Below are 27,474 nucleotides of genomic sequence, written 5' to 3' on the forward strand. Positions count from 1 at the left end.
AGCTCAGTTCCAATAAATTCCATTATGCATAGCCAGTTATCATTTGCAACATCAGAAGAGGGATAGACTGTAACCTCATGAAATATACATTCAGGAATTACATTAATCCACATGTAGTAAAGGCAATTTTAAAGTTACAATCAAGGTGAACAAACAAGTCATGCTGTTACATTGTTACAACAAGGATATATGAAGAAGATATTGAGTGCAGATGCAGTAAGAAACTTTGATATTTTCAGTAACTGAGAAAGTCAAAATTACATTTTTGATAAATCACTGTCCTGGAAAAGACACAACAATTAAACTATATAAATTCCAGATGAATCCCTGGGCCAAAGCCTGATGTCGAGGGAGTGCTCATCGCGTGTGTACACACCCACAACCACCATCTCCATCCCACCCCCACATGTGTGCTTGCACGCGCACACACCATTCTATCTCCCACAGAGCTACTGACTGACTAACAATAGTTGCAAATTCCTAAACCATCCTGAAATACACATTACAACATCTAACAGTGATGAAGATCCATGTATACCACAACTAGCAGAAAACATTTTATCAAACTGATTTCTATTCAGATCTCTAGTCAAAGAGATCTACAGCACAGAATATGTCTGTTCAAATTGTTAAGTCTGCACTAATCAAAAACAGTCTATAACAACACAGCTGATTGAAAGGGATTAGAATTGTTGACTCAATGAGTATTCCGTTTCCATAGATTTTTCATGGCAGCAGAGAAGTTGTCATCCCCATCTGTGTCATAACGCCATTCTCCATTTAATCATTTTGTAGGATTTCTTTTCAGTCCAGAAAGAGAGTTTGTCTTATTATTCTGTGTGTCCTTCAAAATTTGTTTCAAGAAATCTATGAAGAACCCTGCATTCATCTTGACTATCTCTTCATTAACCTACAAAAAAAAATCAGGATAAAGTTTTGCCAAGGAGTCAGTGGAATCAGATCATTACTATTTACAATAGTGCAGAAAGAAAGAAAAAGCTAAAATTGATAAGTTTGTCAAGCTGCTCCTTTATTTTCACCACCAAGAGTTGACTGTTCAATAAATTGAACTTGACTGTTTAAATATTCTTCACTGCCAATTGAAAATAAAAGACCTTTTGTTTTCCCCCACCCTACCAGAGAGCAATGCAAGAATACTGCTAATGGCTTGCACCAGATCCTGTCCAGATTGGTAAATAAAATCGAATTGACCAATTCTCTTTTCTGCACAAGAAGCATTGTCTTCAGTCAGCTGCAATGCAGTTGAAGTATTCACTTAGTTGCAAATTGATTCGGTTAATACTGATCACTAATTTATTGGTAAAGTATGTCACAATGCAAACATTGATAGCATCCTGAAAACCAGACCTTGATATCCCCACTGTTCCTGGTTAGACTCTGCACTATAGGAATTACAAAAGACTATAGTTTTTCTCCCCTTGATTCTGAAAAAAAGCACAGATGCTTTTCTGCTGTAAGGTGTTGCATGTTCACCTATCCATGGATCCTAAGGGCTCTAAAACTAAAGCACATAGGCTCTGGACATTATCCGACTACGTATGGAATGAGCAGCCAGAGGAAGTGGTGGAGGCTTGTACAATTGCAACAAATAAGAGGCATTTGGATGGGTATATGAATAGGAAGGGTTTGGAGGGATATGGGCCGGGTGCTGGCAGGTGGGACTAGATTGGGTTGGGATATCTGGTCGGCATGGACAGGTTGGACCGAAGAGTCTGTTTCCATGCTGTATATCTCTATGACTCTATGCACGAGGCCAAATATTAGCAGATATAGATTTTCACTGATGGGAGCTGACTCCAGTGGCAATGGATAAAACCTCATTCATGTCAGGTAGCAGAAATTTAAAGAATTAATTGTGCTTGCAGTTACCAAAAGTGACATGTTTCAATTGAGACGACACTGAACCACTGTGAAATACAATAACCAAGAATAAGGACCACATTGGTATCAAGTATCAGAGATACTGATAGATTGTGGGTGGCACGGTGGTTAGCACTGCTGCCTCACAGCGCCAGAGACCTGGGTTCAATTCCTGCCTCAGGCAACTGTCTGTGTGGAGTTTGCACATTCTCCCCGTGTCTGCGTGGGTTTCCTCCGGGTGCTCCGGTTTCCTCCCACAATCCAAAAATGTGAATTGGCCATGCTAAATTGCCCGTAGCCTTAGGTGAAGGGGTAAATGTAGGAGAACGGGTCTGGGTGGGTAACGCTTCGGCGGGTCGATGTGGGCCGAAGGGCCTGTTTCCACACTGTAAGTAATCTAATCTAATTCAGTTCTCACTCTCAGCCTGGTGCTGATGCAAACACACTTTATCCACACTCCCATTCTGGTTGAGGGCCTGAGTAATGCAGAAGCATTTCTATACATTTTCATGAATGAATCACTGATTTATAAGGAATTAAACCTACCTCAGTGTATCAGATCATGACATGCAGAACTGGAAACAAGGAGATAGACAGACAGAAACTGTCAGTGTGGTATAGGCCAGTACCGCTCCTTTAAAGTGATACAGGTTGGCAGCACAACAGAAAACTCACTCACACTCAGCTCGTTCATGGTGAAAGGGAAAAAAGAATGAAATTTCGGTCCAGGTATTTCCAAATATGGACAGTTATAAATTGACTTACATTTTACAGTGTCCAGCAGCAACTGATAAAGACTCCTGCATACGCAAAATGTAAAAAAAAAAATCTGAAAACAATAACATTCAGATTCATGGCAAAGGTAAACATTGAACCAACATTAATCCCTCATACACAAAGTGTTAGTGAATATTGATCGAGTTTATCTAACACTCAGAACAAACAAATACAACTCAACATGTAAAGCTTCACACACTCCACCTGATGCTGTTGAATACAAAACCAAACTGGCACTATAGTTATTCAATGGCAGAATACTGCAGAACTAATCTCACGTTAGCATTTACCTTGAGATACTGGCAGTGAGTGGATGAAGTTCAGACGCCCAACAGTGAGTTGAAATTAGTATGGAGAACAGATGAACAACAGCCCAGTGCAGACACAATGGGCTGAATAGCTGTATCAATTCTGTGACTCTGTCATAAATCACAAAATGCAGAAGAGTTTAAGGCCCAATCACAACACCCTTAAAATCTACTATCACAGAATGAATCTCAGTCACAGACGATTCTCTTTCCTAAATTCATTCATGAGATGAGGGCATCACTGGCTAGGCCAGTATTTATTGCCCATCCCTAACTACTCAGGGGTAGTTATGAATCAACCACATTGCTGCGGGTCTGGAGACACAAGGATGGCAGTTTCCTTACAGGACATTAGTGAACCAGATGGGTTTTCCTGACAATCAACCATAGATTCCTGGTGATGATTGGACTCTTAGAATATTATTGGCTGCCAGAGAATTAAGCAACTTTCATACATAAAAAGAGTTGAAAGTAGTTGGTACTTGATTGAGTACTTGACTCTCACAGTCACACAGCAGAAACTGGCCAGTATAGATCAATTCCAAAACTCTTGACACAACAGAAACTGACTAGTGGAGATTGACAGCTGCTCTCACTGATTCATTCTGCAGAAAATGAAAAGGTGAGAATGATACATAAATACACATAAATACACACACACACACACACACAAAACTAACACATACACTTAGCAAACACTGGCAGCTACAGTCTGCTTAATACATTTGCACATTTATAAGTAAGATGCTGGCAGATACAGATTCATAACTCCATCCTGAGATACCCAGAGCAGAATATAACAGGGACAGATTGGTCAATCATACACATGTGCACATGGCAGAATATTTCAGAGGAAGACTGATAACTACATCCTCATCATCAAAACTTATTGGAACAAATTAATAACACTCCGTGTTTCAAATTGCATAAATTGACATGTACAGTTTGATAATGACACTCATGTTTACAGCACAGAAACTGACAGGTAGAAATTAATAACAAAAATTGCTGGAAAATCCACACATTTGGCAGCATTTGTGCAGGGAAATCAGACTTAACATTTGAGGTCTAGTGACCCCTCCTTGGAACTGATTGTGTGCATTTTCCTAGCTACCATTGGTCTTCTCTATGCTGGAGAAACTGAGTGTAGATTGGGTGTCCACTGTGCAGAACACCTACATTCTGTCCGGAAAAAAAAATGTCCCTGAGCTTCAGTAGTGTGCCACTTCAACGCACCACCCTGTACCCTGGCCAACATCTCTGTCTCAGGCTTGCTGCAATGCTCCAGCAAAGTTCATTGCAAGCTGGAAGAACAGCACCTCATTTTCTGCTTGGGAACTCGACAGCCTTCTGGACTCAATATTGAGTTCTACAACTTTAGAGCTAGAGCTCTCCCGTATCATTACCCAAAACCTCTCTCACCACACAGGGTTATCACAGGCTCTTCTATTGTACACCAAAACTCACTAACAGTCTCTATTAATACCTATTACCATCCTCGTCTGACTGTGATCCACTAGTTTATCTGTTCAACTGTTCTTCCCTCTCTTTGGATTCTATATCCATCCACCTTATTCCCTTACCCTTCAACACACCCTGTCCTCTGCAGAAAATCTAATATTTCCTTGGCTACCATCTCTTCACAGGAAGGGTAACTAGACTGGAAATGTTAACAATGATTTCTGTCCATAGACTCTGTCAGACCTGCTGAGCTTTTCCAGCAATTTGTTTTAGTTTCTGATTTCCAGCATCTGCAGTTCTTTTGGTTTTCATTTAGAGATTAATAACTACATTTTCATATTCACAGAACAGAAACTACCAGGGAAAATTGATAACCACATTCACATGTTCACAAAAGAAATTCTGTCCGGCAAACATTGATAAATGCACTCACATTTACATTACAGAGCCTGACCGGGAAGGGTTCTTAACTAAACAAAACATTCATGAAGCAAAAACTGACAGGGACTATTAAAAAGTAAATTCTCATATTCATATAGCAGAACCTGGCAGACTTAGATTGACAATTACCCAAACACATTCAGTATTGAGTACAGTTGTTGGGAGGTCACCTTGCAGCTGTACAGGACATTGGTTAGGCCACTGTTGGAATATTGCATGCAATTCTGGTCTCCTTCCTATAGGAATGATATTGTGAAACTTGAAAGGGTTCAGAAACAATTTACAAGGATGTTGCCAGGTTTGGAGGATTTGAGCTATCAGGAGAGGTTGAATAGGCGAGGGCTATTTTCTCTGGAGCATCGGAGGCTGAGGGGGACATTAGAAAGGTTTATAAAATCATGAGGGGCGTGGAAAGGATAAATAAACAAAGTCTTTTCCCTGGGGTGGGGGAGTCCAGAACTAGAGGGCATAGGTTTAGGGCGAGAGGGGAAAGATATAAAAGAGACCTAAGGGGCATGTTTTCATGCAGAGTGTGGTACTTGTATGGAATGACCTGCCAGAAGGAAGTGGTGGAGGCTGGTACAATTGCAGCACTTAAAAGACATCTAGATGGGTATATGAACAAGAAGTATTTGGAGGGATATGGGCCGGCTGCTGCCAGGTGGGACAAGATTGGGTTGGGATATCTAGTTGGCATAGACAAGTTGGACTGAAGAGTCTGTTTTCGTGCTGTGCATATCAATGATGATGACTCTATGACGTTCACCAAGCAGATTTCCTCAGATGGCTAAGGGAATTCAGCATGTCCATAAAGACTCTTGCAAGTCTTTATAGATGCACCACAGAAAGCGTCCTATTTGGATGTGTCACAGCGTAGTATGGCTTCTGTTCTACCCAAGACCACAAGAAACTACAGAGAGTTGTGACTCAGCCCAGTCCATCTCTGAAAGCAGCCTTCCATCCAAAGGCTCAATTTCCACTTCACCCTGTCTCGGGAAAGCAACCAACAACATGGAAGACCCATCCGACCCTAGTTATACGCTCCTCCACCCTGATCTGTCAGGGGGAAAATACAGAAGTTTGAATACACCATCGAACAGATTCAAGAACAGCTTCTCTGCTATTGTTAGATTTTGAATGGACCTCTAAACTTTGATGCTAATCTCTGTCTGCACCTTCTCTGCAGCTTTAACACTGTATCCTGGATTCTGTTCTAATTACCTTGATGAACTTTGAATGAGATGATCTACCTGTAAGGTGCACAAAACTATACTTTTCAATTTATCTCAGGACATGTGATAACAATGACTGCAGTCTTATGTTCATATAGCAGAATCTGAGGGGTACAGGCTGATAACTACAGTCACACAAACTGACAGGAAAAGATGAATAAATACACTCAAAATACTGGAATTACAGAGCCTGACAGGGAAAGATTGATCACTAAACTCTATTGGTCACTAATCAGAAGCTGATAGCAACAGATGAAAACTCAGCTCACACATTCACATAGCAGGGATAGATTGACAATTACACAGACATATTCACCAAGCAGAAATTGACAGCTGCAGATTGATAACTATATTTATGTATTCACGCAGCAGAGTCTGAAAGGTACAGACTGAGTTACACTCACTTTGACAAAGAAGATAACTGTACTCCCACATTCACATCGCTGAAACTGACAGCTCCAGTTTGATTAATGCACCTACATTCACAGAGCAGAAGCTGATGATTACTGATCAGTAACTGTATTCACATATTGACCGGGAAGAAACTGACAGGAGAAAGTGAGGTCTGCAGATGCTGGAGATCAAAGTTGAAACTTTATTGCTGGAACAGCACAGCAGGTCAGGCAGCATCCAGGGAACAGGAGATTCGACGTTTCGGGCACAGGCCCTTCTTCAGGAATGACTGAAGAAGGGCCTGTGCCCGAAACGTCGAATCTCCTGTTCCCTGGATGCTGCCTGACCTGCTGTGCTGTTCCAGCAATAAAGTTTCAACCAAGAAACTGACAGGGACAAGTTGGTATCGACTCTCTCAAATTGACGTGGTAGAAACAGATTGACAAAGACACTCTGGTGTCAAATAGCAAAACCTGACAGGTACTGTTTGATAACTGCATTCACACATTGGTATCACTAAAGCAGACAAATAGAGATCAATACCTACATTCACACAGAAGAAACTGATGGGTACAATTTGATGACTGCATATAATATTTATACAGGAAAAACTGACAGGTAGATACTGATAATGACACTTGCGTTCTCATAGCTGAAACTGACAGGTTCGGGTTGATAATACACTATCAGATACATAGAAACTGTTCAGGACAGATTGGCATGTAAACTCTCACATTCACAGGGCAGAAACTGACAGGTACATATTGATGACCAAACCCTCACATCCCCATCAGTGAAACACATAGGGACTGATTTTATTTATTTAAAATATATTTGACAACCAGTCCTGCAAGTTTATTCTGTGTGGATATATGAGTTGAGTTATCAATCCATACCTGTCAGTTAATGCTATGTGAATGTGTGAGTGTATTTATTAATCTGTCCCTGTCAGTCTCTGCAATGCCAAAATGTAAATATATTTACCAGATTGTGACAGGGACAGATTGATAACTACATTCACTCTCACATTTGCACAGCTTATACTGATAGGGACAGGTTGACAGCTGTACTCCCACATTCACCTTGCAGGAACAGACAGGTATGGATTGATAAGGAAACTCTCGATCCAGATACACACTTGTATTGATTTGCCCTATTGTGGAGGTGTTGGTTAGTATCTGGTTCTCAGTGAATTAGTATAGATATTTTTATTACAATCACCAGACAAAGAGCAGCTCAGGCCAAGAATAGAATCAGACCTGTAGTTCAGTTGGACTTGCCGGTTTGAAAGAAAAACAGCCTAATGATTATTAAATGAATGTTGCATTCACCGGTTTAATACTGTCAAATTTAATGTTGATTTACAGGCGATGTCTCTTCTGTCTTCCTCCAGACAAATACTTGACGGACCAAGACACATTCTCTCGGGGCGAAGCCAAGTGTGATCAGTTCCTTCTAACAAACAGCAGGTATGTTACCGTTGTCAGACCAAAGAACATCCTTTCCACAGTCACAGAGCAGTTTGAATTAGATGCACATTCAGCTCAATTTCAAACAGAATCAAATACCAACAAGGAATTACAATTTTTAAAATCTCTCTCCATTCTCCATGCACATCACTCCATTTCCAATAAATGTTATTATTCACAGCCATATAGTCATAGATTTATACTGCACAGAAACAGACACTTTGGCTTTACTCATCCATGCCAACCAGATAGTGGGTGGCATGATGCCACAGTGGTTAGCACTGCGGCCTCACAGCACCAGAGACCTGGGTTCATTTCCTGCCTCAGGCGACTGACTGTGTGGACTTTGCACATTCTCCCCGTGTCTGCGTGGATTTCCTCCGGGTGCTCCGGTTTCCTCCCACAGTCCAAAAATGTGCAGGTTAGGTGAATTGGCTGTGCTAATTGCCCCTAGTGTTAGGTGAAGGGGTAAATATAGGGGAATGGGTCCGGGTGGGTTGCGCTTTGGCAGGTCGGTCTGGACTTGTTGGGCCGAAGGGCCTGTTTCCACACTGTAAGTAATCTGTAAAAAAAAAAAATCCTGAACTAATCCAGTCTCATTTGCCAGCACGTGGCCCATATCCCTCTAAAACCTTTCTGTTCTTGTATCCATTCAAGTGCCTTTTAAATGGTGTAATTGTACCAGTCTCCACCAATTTCTCTGGCAGCTCATTCTATACACACACTACGTCACATTGAAAAAATTGCCCTCCAGATCCCTTTTAAATCTTCCCCTCTAACCCTAAGCCTATGCCCTCTCGTGGTCTCCCCTACCCCAGGGAATAAATGTTGTCTATTTATCCTATCCATAGCTCTCGTGATTTTATAAACCTCTATTAGGTTACCCCTCTGAAAAGAGCCTTAAGCCTATTCAACATCTCCCGATACCTCAAATACTCCAACCTTGGCAACATTCTTGGAAATCTTTTCTGAACCCCTTCAAGTTTCACAATATCTTTCCGATAGGTTGGAGACTAGAATTGCATGCAATACTCCAACAGTGGTCTGACCAATATCCTGTACAGCCGCAACATGATCTCCCAACTCCTGTAATCAATTCACTGACCAATAAAGGAAAGCATACCAAACACCGCCTTCACTATCCTATCCACCTGCAACTCCACTTTCAAGAAGCTATGAACCTGCACTCCAAGGTCTCTTTGTTCAGCAACACTCCCTAGGACCTTATCATTAAGTGTATAAGTCTTGCTAAGATTTGCTTTCCCAAAATGCAGCACGTCACATTTATCTAAATTAAACTCCATCTGCCACTTCTCAGCCCATTGGCCCATCTGATCAAGATTCTGTTGTAATCGGAGGTAATCTTCTTCGCTGTCCATTACACTCCAATTTTGGTGTCATCTGCATACTTACTAACTATACCTCTTGTCAGGTGGGTCAGTGGGCTGAGGAGTGGCAGTTGTAGTTTAGTTTACATACATTTTCATAAGGCAAACCAAGACACGAATTACACACTTAACGGTAGGGCACTGGGGAGTGTTGCTTAACGAAGAAACCTCAGTGTGCCGGTGAAGATTTCCTTGAATGTACTCCCAACAGGTTTATTTGGAAGCACTAGCTTTCAAAGCACTGTTCCTTCTTCAACCACCTGATGAAGGCGCAGTGCTTCAAAAGCTAGTGTTTCCAAATAAACCTGTTGGACGAAAACCTGGTGTTGTATTATTTTTCAGTTTGTCCACCCGAGTCCAACACTGCCACCTCCAAGTCCATGAAAGTAGTTGCAGATAGACAGGGTGGTGAAAAGGGCATTTGGCGTGCTTGCCTTCATTGTTCAGAATATTGCGTGTAGGAGTTGGGAGGTCATCGGGTGGCTGTGCAAGGTATTGATGAATTCACTTTTAGGAGATTGTGTACAATTGTCATCAACCTGCTACAGGAAGGATGTTGTTTAACTTGAGGTGGTACAGTAAAGATTTACAAGGACGTTATAGAGATATAGAGTACAGCAAAGAAACAGACCCTTTGGCCCACCATGTCCATGATGTTCAATAAACACCAAACTGCATTCATCCCATTTACCTGCACTTGGCCCCTAGCTGACTATACCCTGACTTTTTAAAGGCACATCCAGATGCTGTTTAAATGCTGTGAGAGTACCCAACCACCCTCTCAGGCAGAACGTTCCAAACTTTACCCACCCTCTGGGTCAAAATATTTTTCTCACATTTCCTCTAAGCTGTTTTCTCCTCAACTTCAACTTGTGCTGTCTGGACTTAGACACATTGGTCACAGGGAGAAAGATTCTCTCAACCTACTCTGCCTACATTTCTGATAATCTGGTATTCTTAGTCAGATCCTCCCTCAGCCTCCTTTGCTCCAAGGAAACAAAACTCAGCCTATCCAGTCTTGCCTCATAACGGTGACTTTCCAACCCACTGCACCCTCTCCAGTACAATCACATCCTTCTGATAGGGTGGCAGTCAGACCTGCACACAGTATTCCATCTGTGGCCTAATCAATGTTCTATAAAGTTGTCTTAAGAGTGCCTTGCTTTTAAATTGTACAGCTCCGGTAATAAAGGCCAGCATTCTGTATGCCTCCTTCAGTAGCCTGTCCACCTGTGTTGTTTCCTTCTGGGATCTATAGACTTGTATACCAAGGTCCCTTTGTTCCTCAGTACTCCCTCAGGAGTGTAATTCTTTCCCTTGTTAGACCTCCTAAAATGCATTATCTCACACTTATCCGGAATATCAGAGCCATTGTTCTGCCGGCTGTACTCATATTGTAGCCTGAGACCATCCCCCTCACTGTCAACCGTGCTGCCAATTTTCATGTCAAAGAAGAATGAACAGTACAGCACAGTCACATGCCCTTTGCCCTCCAAGCCTGCACCAACACATTTTGCACTTCCACACTAAAATATCATCTATAAATATAGTAATTATAGATTCTACATTCACATCCAAGTCGTTAATGTACATAATGAACAGCAAGTGGCCCAGCACTGATCCCTGTGGGACACCGCTGGTCACAGGCTTCCAATCACAAACACAACCCATCACCATCACACTTTGCATCCTGTCTGCAAGCTAATTTCAGATCCAGTTTGCTTAAGACTCCAAGAGCTGAAAATGTGTTGCTGGAAAAGCGCAGCAGGTCAGGCAGCATCCAAGGAACAGGATAATCGCGTTTCGGGCATAAGCCCTTCTTCAGGAGTCTTTAAGACTCCAAGACCAATCTTCGACCAGTCTTTTATATGGGACTTTGTCAAAGGCTATCGGGGTGGCCTGTACCTGCCAGAATAGAGTGGCCCATATCTGTTAACACAAACTGACCGATAAGTGGAAAGTAGAATTAAACAGCAGGACGTGAGAGACAATGGCAGAAACTAAGCACATCAGCCTGTTCACACACAGTAAGACATAATGATACCATTGAACAAGCCACTCAGAGGACAGTAAAAAAAGACCCAGCCTGTTCCCATTCGAATCAGTTCTGACAAGCAGACCTAAGGTCTGAGAAACGAGTAACTCCAGCCACATTAAATGAAATGGAATTGTGCCAGTAAATGAACAGGCACCAGATGTTAGATACAGCCCCTAAAACAACTGAGGGGGCAACAGCTAAAGTTATCTTATACTACTCAGTTTCATAACTGTGTGACTTTACACATTTGAACTAACTTTATAACAGAAATTAAAATTACAAATTTTTAGCAAATAGTGCAAAATTAACTTTTTTTGTTTTTTCTTCATATATAATAAGGATTTTGGGGGTAAGAGAAGCAATGGATTAAAATTAAATACAATGAATAACAGCATTCAGGATGTCCCTCAAGATCAGCTAGACTGACAGAAACCTGAAGGAGTACAGCAAGTAACTCTGGAATGTGAACAAATAGAATACGTAGAAAGATCCCAAGGCCGAGCGATTACAGTATCTGCTAATCACCTTGAGATCATGTGAACCTGGAGCTGTCCAATGGATGCCCATCATTGAATAGGTGTCTCATAGGATAGGGTTTGCAAAGTAAGAGGGAAGAACATATTAATCACATTGTTTGTGATTGTTCACAGAATGTGAACAATAAATACTGCTTTTTTTAATAGTAAAATCAGAGTGTGCCTTGGATCTCTCTACTGAGGCCAGTCTCAGGGGAAGGTTGTTTGGTCCTCTCCCTGCATTAACCGGTTTCTTCTTGAATAAACACCTACCACTTGCCTGAATCCTGCCTGCCTCCTGAGTCTTTCATCTCTGGTCGGGGATTATGCTCCTACAGAGGCCTTACTGTAGTCCATGTAAACTACATCAACTGCACTACTCCCATCAGTATATTTTGTTACCCAGGACTAGAGGATTTGAGTTATGGAGAGAGGCCAAATAGGCTGTTGTTTTTTCCCCCTGGACCGTCTGAGGCTGAGGTATGACCTTATTGAGGTTAATAAAATCATGAGTGACATTGAGAGGGTGAATACGCAAGGTCTTTTTTCTAGTGTTGGGGAGTCCAAAAATAGAGGGCATAGGTTTAAGGTGAGAAGGAAAAGGTTTAAAAAGCACGTGTGGGGTTACTTTATCATTGCAGAGGGTGGTGCTTGTATGGAATGAGCTACCAGAGGAAGTGGAGGTGGTGGGTACAATTACAAACTTATGTAGGCACCTGGATCGGTACATGAATAGGATGGGTTTAGAGGGGGACAGACCAAATGCTGGCAAATGGGACTTAGTCAGATTAGGATCTCTGGTCAGCACTAACAGCATGGACCAAAGGACCTGTTTCTGTGCTGTATAACTGTATGACACTCTGAAGGCCAGACCTTGATATCACTAATCCCAGTTAGATTCCGTACTATCAGAATTGGAAAAGTCCATTGCTTTTCCCACCTTGACTTTTAAGAACAGCACAGACTCATTTCTGTGGCAATGTGTTACAGTTTTACTTGTCTGTGAATCCTACAGATACAAACAATTACAGAAAATAAGATCTTTCCCATTCACTTCAGTAAACATGAACTGAGAACTCTCTCCTGTCCTACTCTACTAACTGGCTGTCCACTTTACAGCAAACATTTAAACTGTTCAATAACACAATGCAGGAAGACTGAAGTAGGGTCAAGTGAGTATGGGCATCCTCCCTGTGTCATAACTGTTCCTTTCAAAACTCTTTTTTATATATAAAATAAGTGTGTATACACAATGGAGAACAGCCTGAGTAGTCAACATTAAAGTTTAGTGTCTAAGTTCTTCACGAGACAATGTGGCTCTACTCTGTGGCGGCCTGTCACATCTGAGCAGAGTTTTGAAGGACCAGTCTCATTGAATAGCACAGACTGACTGGTAGATAGTAATTCCCAAGTACACAAGCCGTACAAGTGAATAGAAGGGCAGAGCAAACAGTTGCTGACTGTGCCAGTTATTGTCCTTATTCATGTAATGAAGGGTGTGAAGGCAACTGATTTCTGGATGCAACAAAGAATGAGATCGTGCCAACACAGAGTAAGTATAGAATAACTTGCAAAGTCCAGAAATACTGTCAGGTTAGTCGGTCCATTGGCAAAAATAGAAGAATCATGCCTGCAAGGATCACATGGTTGGGAGAGCGAGCATTTCATTAATTAAGTTAAACAGGACAGGGTAAGAGTGAAATATGTCTGTCCCAGTGTACAAGTGAACGTCTAATCAAATTTAAATGCATGGTATCACATTGGTCAAAAAGTAAACTCCACTTGTTCATTCAGAAATACTGAACCCCCCTATTGCATCATCACAATGTATTCCAGTTTAGTAGGGAAAGAAGGAAATAAACATTCAGATTAAGTATTCATCCAATTATCTCACCATGGTTTAAACTTGCCGTCTGACTCTATGACTGTATGTAATTCATGTATCAATTTTGTTTGTCCAGACTGGAGGAATTAGATAGCAGGCCAAGTGTCAGATTGAAACAAATATCGCAATTTAATTTGTTTCCACAAAGTGAAAACAGAACACATCTCTGACAAAATGACTGAATAAGTACTTTGTTTTCAAGTGGTCTAAAGGGAAATGAAATATTGACCCGAAAAGGTACACATTCAGACAGATACCCAGAGATAATTGGACACAATGAAAAAGCTCTCATAAAGTGTTCTTGTTCTAAACATGTGAACAATAAATTCAAAATGCACTTCAGAATATAACTTACAATCATAAACCGTACCATAGAATAAAAGTTGTGGAAATTGTCCAAACTGCTCGACACTGTCAGAGACTGACATTAGTATTAAAAAGTCTCACTTTCATTTACAGTACATAGAATTTCTCCAGTGCAGATAGAGGTCATTTGGCCCATCCCTCTACAACAACTCTCCAAAGCGAATCCCACCTAGATGTAGACCCCACCCAATCCCCATAACTCCGCGTTTACCATAGTTAACCCACTGACACTGCACATCCTTGAAGACTACAGGACAATTTACCATGGCTAATCCAGCAAACCTGCACATGTTTGGACCATGCAGAAAAACAAGAGCACCCAGCGGAAACCCATGGAGACACGAGCAGAACGTGCAACCTGCACACAGGTAATGAAGCCTGGTTGGAATTGAATCTGTGTCCCTGGCACCACTGTGCCACCATGCCATCCTGATATGGATGGCAATCAATGAAATCTTATTCATGTTGAGCAACAGAGATTTGAAGTAAAAAGAGATCCTACAGTTTCTGCAAGTGTCATGTTTAACAGAGACTAATGTGTAAGTACACTCACTTATTCACAGAATACAAACTGACAGGTACAGATACTTTCAGGTACAGATGCACTCATCCATTCATATGGTTGAAGCTGTCAGGGATAGACTGATGATTGCACAAACACATTCACATTGCAGAAACAGACAGGTACATTTTGATAATACACTCACATAATCCCAGAGGAAAGTCTGACAGGTATATATTGATAACTACATTTTTACATTCACCTGGAACCTAATGAGGCAGATTGATAACTAAAATCACATTGACATAGCAAAAGCTGACAGGTAAAGACTGGTAATGACATTCTCATATTCACACAGCAGAATCTGACAGGGGCAGATAGATAATTGGACTGTCATCTTCACATCACAGAAACTGACAGGGAGAGATAGATAACTAGACAGTCATATTCAAATTACAGAAACTGATGGACAGATCAATAACTACACTTCCATATTCACAGATCAGAAACTGACAGGTACAAATGGATAGGCAAAGGTGAGGACTGCAGATGCTGGAGATTAGAGTCTGGAGTGTGGTGCTGGAAAAGCACAGCAGGTGAGGAAGCATCCAAGGAGCAGGAGAATCGACATTTTGTTTAAAAGCCCTTCATCAGTACAGATGGATAACTACACCAATACATTCACATTGAAGAAACTCACAGGAAAAGAATGATAACGAAACTCATGTATTCCTGTCGCTGAAAGCAACAGGTATATTTCAATATGGATCCCCACATGTTCACTTCGCAGAAGATGGCAGGTTGACATTGATAACTACGTTCACATTTTAACAATGCAGAAACTGACAGAGACGATTGATTAAACTATCCCATTTACAGACTAGAAACTGTCATATTCACACAGTAGAAACCAACAGGTATAGGGTGATAACTTCACTCAAGTATGCACAAACTTACTGGGAGAGGGTGATACCTGTACTCACATATTCACATAGCAGAAGCTTAGAGCTGCAGATTGATACATAAGCTCTCATTGTACGTATAAAATGGTTGGGTATATTCTTATTGGAGTTTTGAAGAACAATGTATGACCTTCCGAGCAAAGAAAAAGATCTGAATGGAGTTGACAGAGTTGATGCTGAGAGTATGTCAATGCTCATAGAGAATCTCAAGTAAGGGACACAGTTTTGAACAGGAAGCCTTCTGTCTAAGAAAGCAATGCAGAACATTCTCCCCTTGTTCAGTTCCACAGAGAGCAGTTAGGGTTGAGTTACCAGCTTAATTTATGGTAATGTAGCCATATATCTTTTTGATACACAAGGAAGTCTTGGTTATGGGCACTAAACATCAAAATGAGATGAAGACCATAACTAAAGCCTTTGTGATCTGTTCTCATGACAGAGTACACAGGCAGATAGAAATGTCACAGAATTCTCATGCTTCTTATGGTCTTCTGCTTTGAGGTATTTAAAGTGACAGAAGATTGAAAGAAATTAATAACTACAGAATCTGCAGCATCATTCACCATATACTTTACTGATATGCGTGTGCTCACAGATCGCATACTGATCGATTCAGTTATAAGTTACCCTGATGTATCAAGAATGGAGTCAGAAACTTTGAGATGCTGAGATATTTGCTCTCTGTCATGCCAGTGATTGACTGAAACTGAGTAAATACAAGATTAGAAACAATAAACTGGCAGTTACAGAATGAAATACTGAGTCAATTGCAAAGCAATACATTGTTAGGATATAATACAACTATTCATTAGCTATAACTGGCATAAACAATGTAACATCTGCAGTGACATTGCAGATATTGTCAGTAACAATGTACAAAGTATTATCCTTTACCAAAATGCTGCAGTTATAACTACAAACCCAACTTCACTTTGCAGAAGCTAATATTCATAGGGTTTGGAAGTGGAGGGCAGTGAGTCCTACCTGAGTTTGTCCAAAGTGGTACCTGGTACTTCCAAATTGACACCGACAGAGTAAAGCAACAAGGTACACTTCAGAAAGTTTGAGTTACAGTCCAGTAACATACTGACATGTTAAGACTGTGAGATAGAGTTTACAAGAATACATCCCAGAAACAGACGGGCACAGATTGGAGTCGAGAGTGTGGTGCTGGAAAAGCACAGCATGTCAGGCAGCATCCGTGGAGCAGGAGAATCGTTGTTTGAAGCATAAGCCCTTCATCTCGACGTTTTGGGCATAAGCCTCTGACCCCCAGCATCTGCAGAGATCACTTTCTCCTGGGGGCACAGATTGGAGGAATATTTCCAAGTGACTGACAAATAGTGTAACGTTTTACCGCTCACATCAGTGTTTGATGGTTATGGAATAAAACCTGTCTTGGAATAACACTGACTATTAGATGGAGGACCAGAGCCTCATTGGACAGATGTTGAGTTAATGCAAAATGTGTAAATATGGACATGACAGATATAAAGTTAAAGTGATGCATATATATAGTATGCTGACAGTTGCTGGTTAACAGGCATTCGCGTAAGACTGAGAAATGTTATAAATCCCTGCATGAAACAGCAAGACGCCTAATTGAAAAGTGCAGCAACGTGGTTCAGTTACACTGCACGTCCTTTCAAAGCACATAGTTATCGATACGTGTCTGGGCCCACAGTTATCAGTCAAGGTCTCAGAAATATATTCATCCCACAGTCAAGACGTGACTCAACTCGTGACTCAAGAAAATTATTACATAGAAACTTATCATTTCTCTTCAACTCCGTGCAATTGAGAACGAGATGCATCAACCCCAAGTGTAGAAAACATTCTCAGTCAGGTTCCAGTGGTACGTGTAACTTGACAAAAAATGTAATCGCAGTTTCGAATGGATGAGTTTTTTTCCACATAGTGACAAGTTCTGTGTTAATTCCAGCCTATACAGAGGAACAGAAACAGACATGCGGAGATAGAAACACATCAGCACAACAACAAGTAAAAGGAAACCGAGCCAATACCACAGTCACTTTCTGTATCACAGACACAAAACACATCTCCCTCAGTCAGACTGACAGGAACAGAATCACCATGCACTCTACATGGCGTTGCATATCCACATGGGATCTAACACTAACCAATCAGAGAGACTCAATGTTTGGGCATTTTTCTGTGTAAGCTACCCAATCAGGAGCCAAGCTTTCCTCCATCCTTCATTAGCATTGCTGACGCCGTCAGTCTATAAAGAGGGAACTCCGAGGTCCCTTTCCCTTACTCTATGTCTAAAGTGAGCGGCGTCATGGCTGATGAGAAGAAAGCACAGCAAGCTTCCAAGAAGGGCGCGAAGAAAATCATAAAGAAGGCGCCAACGAAGGGAGGCAAGAAGAGGAAAAGGACCAGGAAAGAAAGTTATGCCATCTACATCTACAAAGTGATGAAGCAGGTTCACCCCGACACCGGCATCTCCTCCAAGGCCATGAGCATCATGAACTCGTTCGTCAACGATATTTTCGAGCGCATCGCGGGGGAGGCTTCCCGCCTGGCCCATTACAACAAGCGCAGCACCATCAGTTCCCGGGAGATCCAGACCGCCGTGCGGCTGCTGCTGCCCGGGGAGCTGGCCAAGCACGCTGTGTCGGAGGGAACAAAGGCGGTGACCAAGTACACCAGCTCCAAGTGAGGGATCGCATTGTACTGAAACAAACACACATCCACAACCCAAAGGCTCTTATAAGAGCCACCTACAACTTCCCTGAGACAGCAGAACCATTTTAAGAATTATTTACTTTAGTTTCCATGTGATTTTTTGATAAGTCGTTTCAACTTCTCGTGTTATGTTTTTGTATTAGTAAGTATTTTGCAAATTATTCGCGAAAGGGATGGAGGGTGCAGATCAGGCGCCAGTGAGTCATTTTTCATCTTGCTTGTTCACCCCTGGCAGACAAATGCCCACGTCTTTCCGTCTCACGATTGATGCATTTTTTCTTCTGATTTACTTTACATTTCCAGTGCACGGGTTTGATCCGATTTTTCGCAATGCAAAATAAATCTTCCTGCTGTCGGTGAGAGACTTTCAAACAGAACAGAGAGAACTCCAACACAGCTTCCGGGCTGAAGCGTGGAGCTTTTGCTGAATCTTAAAATATCGTCTTAAAAAACATGTTCGCCCTGAATGCTGAGCCGGAAGAATGCTGTGTGCTGCTTTATCAGCATATCGGGGTGGTACGGAAATGTGTAAAGAAAAGGCAGGTTGCAGACTGCAATGTTTCGCCTGTTTTGTTTCAGCTTCTTCTCAAGGTTGAGAAAATAACCCACTCTCAAGATCAGATACAGATCGGCAAATGAGGGAGAGTAAGACCGTGTGAATTATACGTTTGTAAACTAAAAGTAAATTAACATGAGTGTCAATGTTTTTTGAACTTCCACAGTTATTTGTACTTCATTATTCAGGTAAAAAAATCCTCCTTTGTTTGGAAATTGGCGGGCTTTTCAATTTTGAAAGAAAGCGGTTGATGAATTGGCGCCCATCGTTTCCGCCCTCCTCCCCATGCCCTCCTCCCCCGTGCCCTCTCCGGATTGGGGAATGAGGCAGATATCTGATTGGGAATTGAAACAACATTAGGAGGGGCTGGACAATGGGACCAATCAGAAACGGCCGCCTTACCATTCCTCCCGAAGGTATAAGAGGTCGCAATGTGGGCGGAGTGCAGTGTTCTCTGTGAAAGTGCTTGTGAGATTGTGACCATGTCTGGAAGAGGAAAGGGCGGTGGGAAAGGTCGCGCCAAGGCGAAGTCTCGGTCCTCCCGGGCTGGCCTGCAGTTCCCGGTGGGCCGTGTTCACAGGCTCCTGAGAAAGGGTAACTATGCTGAGCGTGTGGGTGCCGGAGCGCCGGTCTATCTGGCTGCGGTGCTGGAGTATCTGACGGCTGAAATCCTGGAGCTGGCCGGCAACGCGGCCCGGGACAACAAGAAGACCCGCATCATCCCCAGGCACCTGCAGCTGGCCGTGCGCAACGACGAGGAGCTCAACAAGCTGCTGGGAGGGGTGACCATCGCTCAGGGCGGGGTGCTGCCTAATATCCAGGCCGTGCTGCTGCCCAAGAAAACTTCCGCTGCTGGATCTGCTAAAAAATGAAGAGACCATCCTTGAATCTGACAGCCCAAAGGCTCTTTTAAGAGCCACTCACAGCGTTTGTGAAAGGAGCTGAATCGTCTGTCGGATGTAATTGCTTTCCTGTTAATGTGGAGAGCCCTGGCTGTTGTACTTAATATCGCTACATTTCTATCTCCTTTTTATTGGATATTGTTACTGCCTGTGGCAACAGAGGAAGATTATATCATAGAATACGATTGTCAGGGTGTCCGAAAATACATTATTTCTCATTACACGGTCACTGCCTGAGTGACCAATGTTCTATGAGTTTAGAATAGTGTCACGGGTGTTCCCGATCGGGTTTGGCTTCACATTTCCTTTAACTGCATCAGAAAGAGCTGAATCCTCCCACTGTCTCTGTAGCATATACCTTTGCAATTTATTCTCTGCTCGGTTCATATCCACTCTTTCAACAGCAGTCAGTCATTTTTCAGCTGTAAAAGGAGGGAATGCGGTAAAGTGAGATTGTGTGAAGTTTAGTTTCGTAATCGAAAAACCAATCAACGTGCACGTAGTCGTGCATCCTCCTGCTTTTTTATACGTGATGGTGGGCATTTTCAAATTTGAAAATAAGCCGTTGATCTCGGCGCAATTTTTTCCCTTTTCTCTCCTGCCTCCACCTCACCACAAGCCATGTTAACGCAAAGGGAGTCAATGGGGAGATGGGGTTTTTCCTGAAATATCTAACCCCATACCAAAATTTGATGTGAACATTACTCATCTGATTACTATATTTCCGCAATCTCTGAATGAAGATCTCATTAGTTGCAAATTCACTGCCGCTGCCTTCTGTCTTTAACTGAATTCCAAGAGAAATACTGTACTAATGTCCCCTATCGCTTCCTGCGCTCCCTGGATGAGCAACCGAACTTGTATCCGCCGTGAATCAATCGAAACACCGCCGATGTAAACATCTTAAAAGCTAAAACAGCGTACACCGGTAAAATTACAGAACCACACTATCAATAATTTTTATTTCATCCAAATTATTACTTGTCCGAAGACAATTTGTTATCGCTGCCTGAGCGGACAGGTGGAAAGAACGCGTCACATAACACATCTGCAGGCTCCCAGTAACAAAACTGAGCTAGTGTTATGTCGGGGAAATATAAATACTCGAATATGTAACATTAACGTCTGGGTTCCACAATAAGAAAAAACAAATTATCATGTATGGCATGGACAGCCAAGTACACAATGATATCATTACTGAGATGGACAGGTATTCACGAAAATAAGAGGATCGAAGGTTACGGGAAATTTGAGAAATATCAGCCATGATGGAATAGCAGAACAAGCTGGACGGGCAGAATGGCCTAATACTGCTGCTACATCCTACTATTACAAAGTTACGATGTGATTCTTTACATGGAATAACCAGATTGCAGAACAGTAGAGTATCGATTGGCCGAATAGCCTCTTATCTACACTGTAGAAATATTTGCAATTTTAAAATCATTCGCCACGGTAAACAGCAACAAAGTGAACCGTCCACTCCGAATGCTCTCTGCCGTACCGCAGAACACGGCATTAGTACATTTTTGGAACTGAAGTAGTTGTAAAAGTCGGGATAAACGTGAAATAACCGGCTACAGTAACATTCCCCTCAGTATGCGCTGCCTTACCCGTCCTCAGGTCTACGCTCTCTTTCGGGGGGTTTGGGTGGCTCTGAAAAGAGCCTTTGGGTTCGCTGGAAATGGGTCGCTTTATCCTCAGCCGCCGAATCCATAGAGAGTGCGGCCCTGGCGTTTCAGAGCGTACACCACATCCATGGCGGTGACTGTCTTGCGCTTGGCGTGCTCAGTGTAGGTGACCGCATCCCTGATCACATTCTCCAGGAAAACCTTCAGCACCCCGCGGGTTTCCTCGTAGATCAAGCCCGAGATGCGCTTGACCCCGCCACGGCGAGCCAGGCGCCGGATGGCTGGTTTGGTGATGCCCTGGATGTTATCACGGAGCACTTTCCGGTGCCGCTTCGCTCCGCCTTTTCCCAGGCCTTTGCCTCCTTTGCCTCTTCCAGACATCACGCTTCTTCACTCCAATCGCTGCTGAATGAGAGCCGAGCTGCCTCCCCTTCCTTTTTTATACAGCCCGACCCGACCTGACTGAGAAAGAGCTGACAGAGAGTGAGAGGCGGGTCCGGAGAGGAAACTGAGTGACAGACAGAGCAGGGAAATGGCTTTGATTATCCAGCTCCACCTCCAGCTCACTCCCGCCCCAACTGTGTCTGGAACCGAACCTTTTCTCCCCAACATTTTCAGACAAGGCGACAAAACTACACCACATACGTGCACGCCAAGATCAAAAAACTGGATTCTCACCAGTAATAGCAAAGCCCACCCTGGAACCACAGTAGACAACATAATCACTGCGGGGAAGTCTATTATCAACTTATCGGACCACACCCTTAGACCGGAAGAGATTGAAGTCCTGAGTAGGGGTCTCAACTTCTGCCCCACTGCCAAAATGAACCCGTTGGTTTTGGCAGCAGACACGGAGGAGTTACTCCGGGAATTCTTTCAAGGTGCCAGCAGTGATCCCAAAGAGCCCGCTGATGAACTCGAACTGTCATCACAGGGATCTGTAGAGGAGCGACCAAAGAAGGTGTCAATTTGGACACCACCAGAGGGCCGCTGCCCTGGGCTTGACATGTATGCTGAAACCGTCAGGAAATATATAAATGCCAGATTCATCAGCTGTACCCACAAGGTAGAGCAAAACATCACCGCTTCACAACGCAATGCCATCCAGGCTCTCAAAACCAATCACAACATTGTCATCAAACCAGCAGATAAAGGAGGAGCCATTGTCATTCAGAATAGAACAGATTACTGCAAGGAAGTGTACCGACAACTGAACAACCAGGAACACTACAGACAACTACCAGCTGATCCGACCAAAGAACACACCCGTGAATTAAACACACTGATCAGAACTTTGGGTCCAGTCCTTCAGCATTCCCCACGCGCCCTCATCCCACATACTTCTTGTGTAGGCAACTTCTACTGCCTTCCAAAGGTAGACAAAGCCAACACACCAGGACATCCCATTGTGTCGGGCAATGGGACCCTACGTGAGAATCTCTCTGGTTGCGTGGAATGCATCTTGAAACCTATTGTACAGGGGATCTCCAGCTTCTGTCACGACACTACGGATTTCTTACAGAAACTCAGCACTCACGGACCAGTCAAACAATGGACTTTTCCGCACTCTACACCAGCATCCCCCGCAATGATGGCATCACGGCAACAGCCTTAGTACTCAGCACCAACAACTGCCAATCTCCAAACATCATCCTACAACTCATCCGCTTTATGCTCGATCACAACTTTTGACAACCAATACAGACACATGGAACAGCCATTGGGACCAAATTTGCACCCCAATATGACAACATTTTTATGCGCAGGTTCGAACAAGACTTCTTCTCTATGCAGGATCTCCAACCAAAATTGTACCCAAGTACATTGACAACATTTTCTTCCTCTGGACCCATGGTGAGGAGTCACTGTGACATCAACAAGTTTCACCCCACCATCAAACTCACCATGGACTACTCTCGACTATCTGTCTCATTCTTAGACATATGCATCTCCATCAAGGATGGACACGTCAGCACCACACTCTACCACAAACCCACACACAACCTCACAATGATACACTTCTCCAGCTTCCACCCAAAACATATTAAAACAGCCATCCCCTATGGACAAGCCTTACTCGTACACCAGATCTGCTCAGATGAGGAGAAACGTGACAGACACCTGGAAGTACTCAGGGATGCCCTCACAAGAACGGGGTATGATTCCCAACTCATCGACCGCCAGTTCCAACATGCCACAGCAAGGAACCGTAATGACCTCCTCAGGAGACAGACACGTGCTGCAACCGACAGGGTATCCTTCGTTGTTCAGTATTTCCTGGGAGCTGAAAAACTATGTCATGTTCTTCGTGACCTGTAACACATTATCAATGAGGATGAGCACCTCACCAAGACCTTCCTCATACCTCCACTACTTGCCTTTAAACAACCGCCAAACCTCAAAAAGATCATTGTTTGTAGCAAGCTGCCCGGCTCTCAGGACAACTCCATATAACCCTGTCATGGTAGGCGCTGCAAGACATGTCAGAGTGTGGACATAGATACCACCATTACGCGTGGGGATACTTCCCACCTTGTACGTGGCAGGTACTCATGTGACTCAGCCAACATTGTCTATCTTATACATTGCAGGAAAGGATGCCCGGAGGCATGGTACATTGGGGAAACCGAGCAAAAGCTATGACAACGGATGAATGGGCACCGCAGCACAACAATCAACAGACAGGAGTGTTCCCTCCCAGTTGGAGAACACTTCAGTGGCCCTGGACATTCGACTTCGTACCTTCGGGTGATCATGTACCAAGATGGACTTCGGGACAGGCAGCAGTGAAAAGTGGTTGAGCAGAGGCTGATAGCTAATTCCGTACCCATAGGGAGGGCCTCAACCGGGACCTTGGGTTCATGTCACTTTACAGGTGACCACCATTGTACTAGACACACACACAGATACTCCAACACACACACACTCTCTCACACACACACAGGCACTCCTATAGAGATACACATGGACACACATATACACAGACGTGCACACAGACACCCACACACACCCTTACAGACACACACACTCCCACACTCACACATGCACCCCCTCACAGACTTAAGACACTCTGCACTCACTACTCACACACACTTTCTCACACTCACAACCCCCAACCCAGATAGACACACACACACAGATAAAGACCCACATGCACACACATATTTTGTGGGGTGAATTTGTACTTGCAGGATTACATTGTACTTTACTCAAAAACTGCATGCATTCATGTAGAATTCTGAGCTCAAAAACTGCATGAATTCATGTAAAACTCCGTTATCTCACTTTTTAGATTAGAATCAATCTAAACATCCTGGCATAGACAGAGAAAACGGGGCTAACACCTTCAACATATTGTCGAGCTATCACCATTGTTAACAGCTAACCTGAGAATGCAACTTTTTTAAAAAAATGTTTTGTGATTTACACATGAAAGTGAAACTATCATGATATTCTCACAGATGAAAGGCATAACAGACAATTAATTTTTCACTGTATAATTTCAGTTACATCACACTGTAAATTTTTGCTAAAAATTCTGTGTGTTAGGATTGAGCCCTCCACTACCACCTGATGAAGGAGCGACGCTCCGGAAGCTAGTGTGATTCCAATTCAACCTGTTGTGTGATTTTTAATATTTCTCCCCAAAGCTGACCATTCCTGAGCTGAGGAGCGCATGCGTGAGGCCCTCCCCCAGCGCTGCCATTGAGGAGCATTTACTCAGTGAGTGCAAGAGGTTTGTTTGAAACAGACCGCAATGGAGAGATCAGCGCCCAGGGAAGCGAGGGAACAGCAGGCTCCTTCCAGCAGCACATTGGGATGGGAGCCTGGGACACAGAGAGGGCTCCGAGACCGGGATTGATTCGGGGTGAGTTCAGGGAGAACCGGGGGCTGTTTGTAAGAGGCCGAGCGGAGCAGGAACTGGTCCCGGAACTTGGAGTGAGCGGGCTGGGGGGAAGAGAGAGGCCATTCTCGGGCTGTGTGTGGGCCTGCTGAGGGAGGCAGAGCGGGAAGAAGCTGCTGTGGGACATTCTTATGGTTTGCAATCCCCTAAACACTGATGGGAATTCATTGTTTGGCTTCTGTTTCACGATATTGGGCGGTGAATAATGGAAGCACAGACCATAATTTTGTGACAGTCCAAAAAAGGACACGTATTAGAGTGAACAGATTTGAAGTTTCGAGGAAAGTATGAGACATAGCGTCCCTTGTTCTTTCCTTCAACATTTAGTATTTTGGCAGCTTGCTGTTGATGCTTTGCAGCTGCTTCAGGAATTCCCATTCATGGAGGTGAACAGATATTAGTTCTGGATCTCACCCAAAAGCAAAGAGTGACCAGCTGTCTCTAACAAACAGAGGGTATGTAGCCCATTGACGTTTACACACCAGTGTTGAAGATAGATAAACTGAATCCTCATCCAAAATAGACATTCAGGAACAACATTAAAATCTGCAATTATTAAGAGCATTTTCAAAGTTACAATGAAGATAGACAAGTAGGCCACATTGTTGCATTGTTTCAACAACCATCCGTGAAGGAGGGGTTAAGTATAGAGATGGAGGGAAACTGTGCTCACTGACAGGACAAGAGTTACCGAAGAGTCGTCGAGTCATAGAGACGTATAGCGTGGAAACAGACCCTTCTGTCCAACTTGTCCATGCCGACCCAGATATTCTAATCTAATCTGGTCCCATTTGCCAGCAATTAGCCCATCTCTCTCTAAATCCTTCCTGGTCATATTGTTCAAGTATAGATTTGAGACAGCCCAGGGAATCCCTTGTGGACTCAGATCTATAAGCCTCTCTTGGTTCGTCTTGGAGATCATACACTTTGGTAGTCTGGAATAAAAACCTCTTACAAACAGTTTAGTTTAATTTTAGCCTTCCCCTTTATTTACCAATAGTATCAGTGTTACAACATAACATTTACACCTATAAGCCAGGCTAGCTGAGGTTCTAAAACCTTAGAAAAGTAGGATACCAGCTCTTCCTTTAAGAGCCCTCACAGGCTGCTCCACTCTTCTGTCTCAAACAGGCTTCCTTTTTACACAACTTTACAAAAAACACTGCATGTTCTTAATTAGACAGACAGTGGAAAGGCAACAATTCGTATGGAAGAGAAGTTAATTAACAGGTCTGTATTCGCTTAACTGATCACTCCTGTCGGCCCTTAGCCATCCATCAGGGGGAAATACAGATCCAGCCGAGTCAGTGCCTGTTGGTGAGATTAGTCCCTGTCATAAAGAGGTATCAGTCTGAACGAAATGGGAGAGGTCATAAGGTAACCTTACACAGCTTGCATGTCAGATATCACTGTTTTCTAAAATGGCATCTTAGAGAGGAGGGCAAACTTTGACCATTAAATGGCTTCCTGACAGATTGTAGCAGAATCTCTTCAATGTTAGGTTTAGAATAATTTTTAAGCTAGGAGCAGACTCCTGCTTTTTATCTTTAGCACAAAATCATTCTGTAACTGAGGCTGAAAGGTTACATTTGAAATGATTCATTAGTCTCAAATTAAACATGCTTTCTTTTCAGGGTTGTGTTTCAAATTCAAAGAAGACAGAAGATCTGACGAGTTAGAATTGACAGAGGGTCAGTCGTGGTGTGTAGGAACACCAAGTAAGTTAAAGATTAGATTATATTATTTACAGCATGGAAACAGGCCCTTCGGCCCAACAAGTGCTTCTCAATATTACATTTTAGAGTTTGTATTTCATAATCAGTGATGGCTACTCAAAATCAGCATAAAGTCCCAAAATGCAAATAAATTCCAAACATTCATCTCTCTCTCACACGCACTCACACACTGTCACTCACTCACTCACACACACAATAAGAATCCATTATAATTGATAGGACCTGACCGTTTATTACAAGGCTTTTGACATGCTTCTGAGATGATACAAAGTTTCCGAGATCACAATCAAATACTGTCATTAAATTCATAAGTTACCAACTTTGAATGTTATCACTCTGTGTCTTTTTTTTTACATAGATGAATTGATGTTAAGGCAAATGCTCTTAATTGCTTTAGAGCAGCCTGTTATCACTTGGT

The 27,474-nt window shown here is 42.9% G+C and overlaps 3 protein-coding genes and 1 long non-coding RNA gene across 5 annotated transcripts in view; 3 read left to right on the plus strand and 1 right to left on the minus strand.

The window, feature by feature from the left end:
- LOC122544545 (histone H2B 1/2-like) overlaps window positions 1-18,365 on the plus strand; it is a 28,191-nt gene extending 9,826 nt beyond the window's left edge. The window contains exon 2 of one of the 2 annotated variants that reach the window (XM_043683859.1): window positions 18,095-18,365. In XM_043683859.1, the coding sequence (XP_043539794.1) occupies window positions 18,095-18,301 (207 nt within the window). In that variant the 3' untranslated portion in view covers window positions 18,302-18,365. Of the gene's footprint in view, window positions 1-17,909 lie in introns of those variants that run through there. The other variant, XM_043683860.1, reaches the window with a different exon arrangement.
- A 934-nt stretch (window positions 18,366-19,299) lies between these two features.
- On the plus strand, window positions 19,300-19,802 carry LOC122544550 (histone H2A-like). The gene has a single exon (XM_043683866.1). It carries the CDS (start codon window positions 19,315-19,317, stop codon window positions 19,753-19,755), a length of 441 nt encoding a protein of 146 aa, XP_043539801.1. The 5' UTR covers window positions 19,300-19,314; the 3' UTR covers window positions 19,756-19,802.
- A 1,587-nt stretch (window positions 19,803-21,389) lies between these two features.
- Window positions 21,390-22,128, minus strand: LOC122544618 (histone H4). The gene has a single exon (XM_043683938.1). The coding sequence runs from the start codon at window positions 21,795-21,797 to the stop codon at window positions 21,486-21,488; it is 312 nt and encodes a 103-aa protein (XP_043539873.1). The 5' UTR covers window positions 21,798-22,128; the 3' UTR covers window positions 21,390-21,485.
- A 3,115-nt stretch (window positions 22,129-25,243) lies between these two features.
- On the plus strand, window positions 25,244-27,382 carry LOC122544661. Its single transcript, XR_006310422.1, has 2 exons — window positions 25,244-25,284; window positions 26,955-27,382. It is a non-coding gene; the product is annotated as an uncharacterized LOC122544661 (long non-coding RNA).
- Window positions 27,383-27,474: the final 92 nt, after the last annotated feature.

The sequence above is a fragment of the Chiloscyllium plagiosum genome, chromosome 50 (assembly GCF_004010195.1).
Source record: "Chiloscyllium plagiosum isolate BGI_BamShark_2017 chromosome 50, ASM401019v2, whole genome shotgun sequence".
NCBI lineage: Eukaryota > Metazoa > Chordata > Chondrichthyes > Orectolobiformes > Hemiscylliidae > Chiloscyllium > Chiloscyllium plagiosum.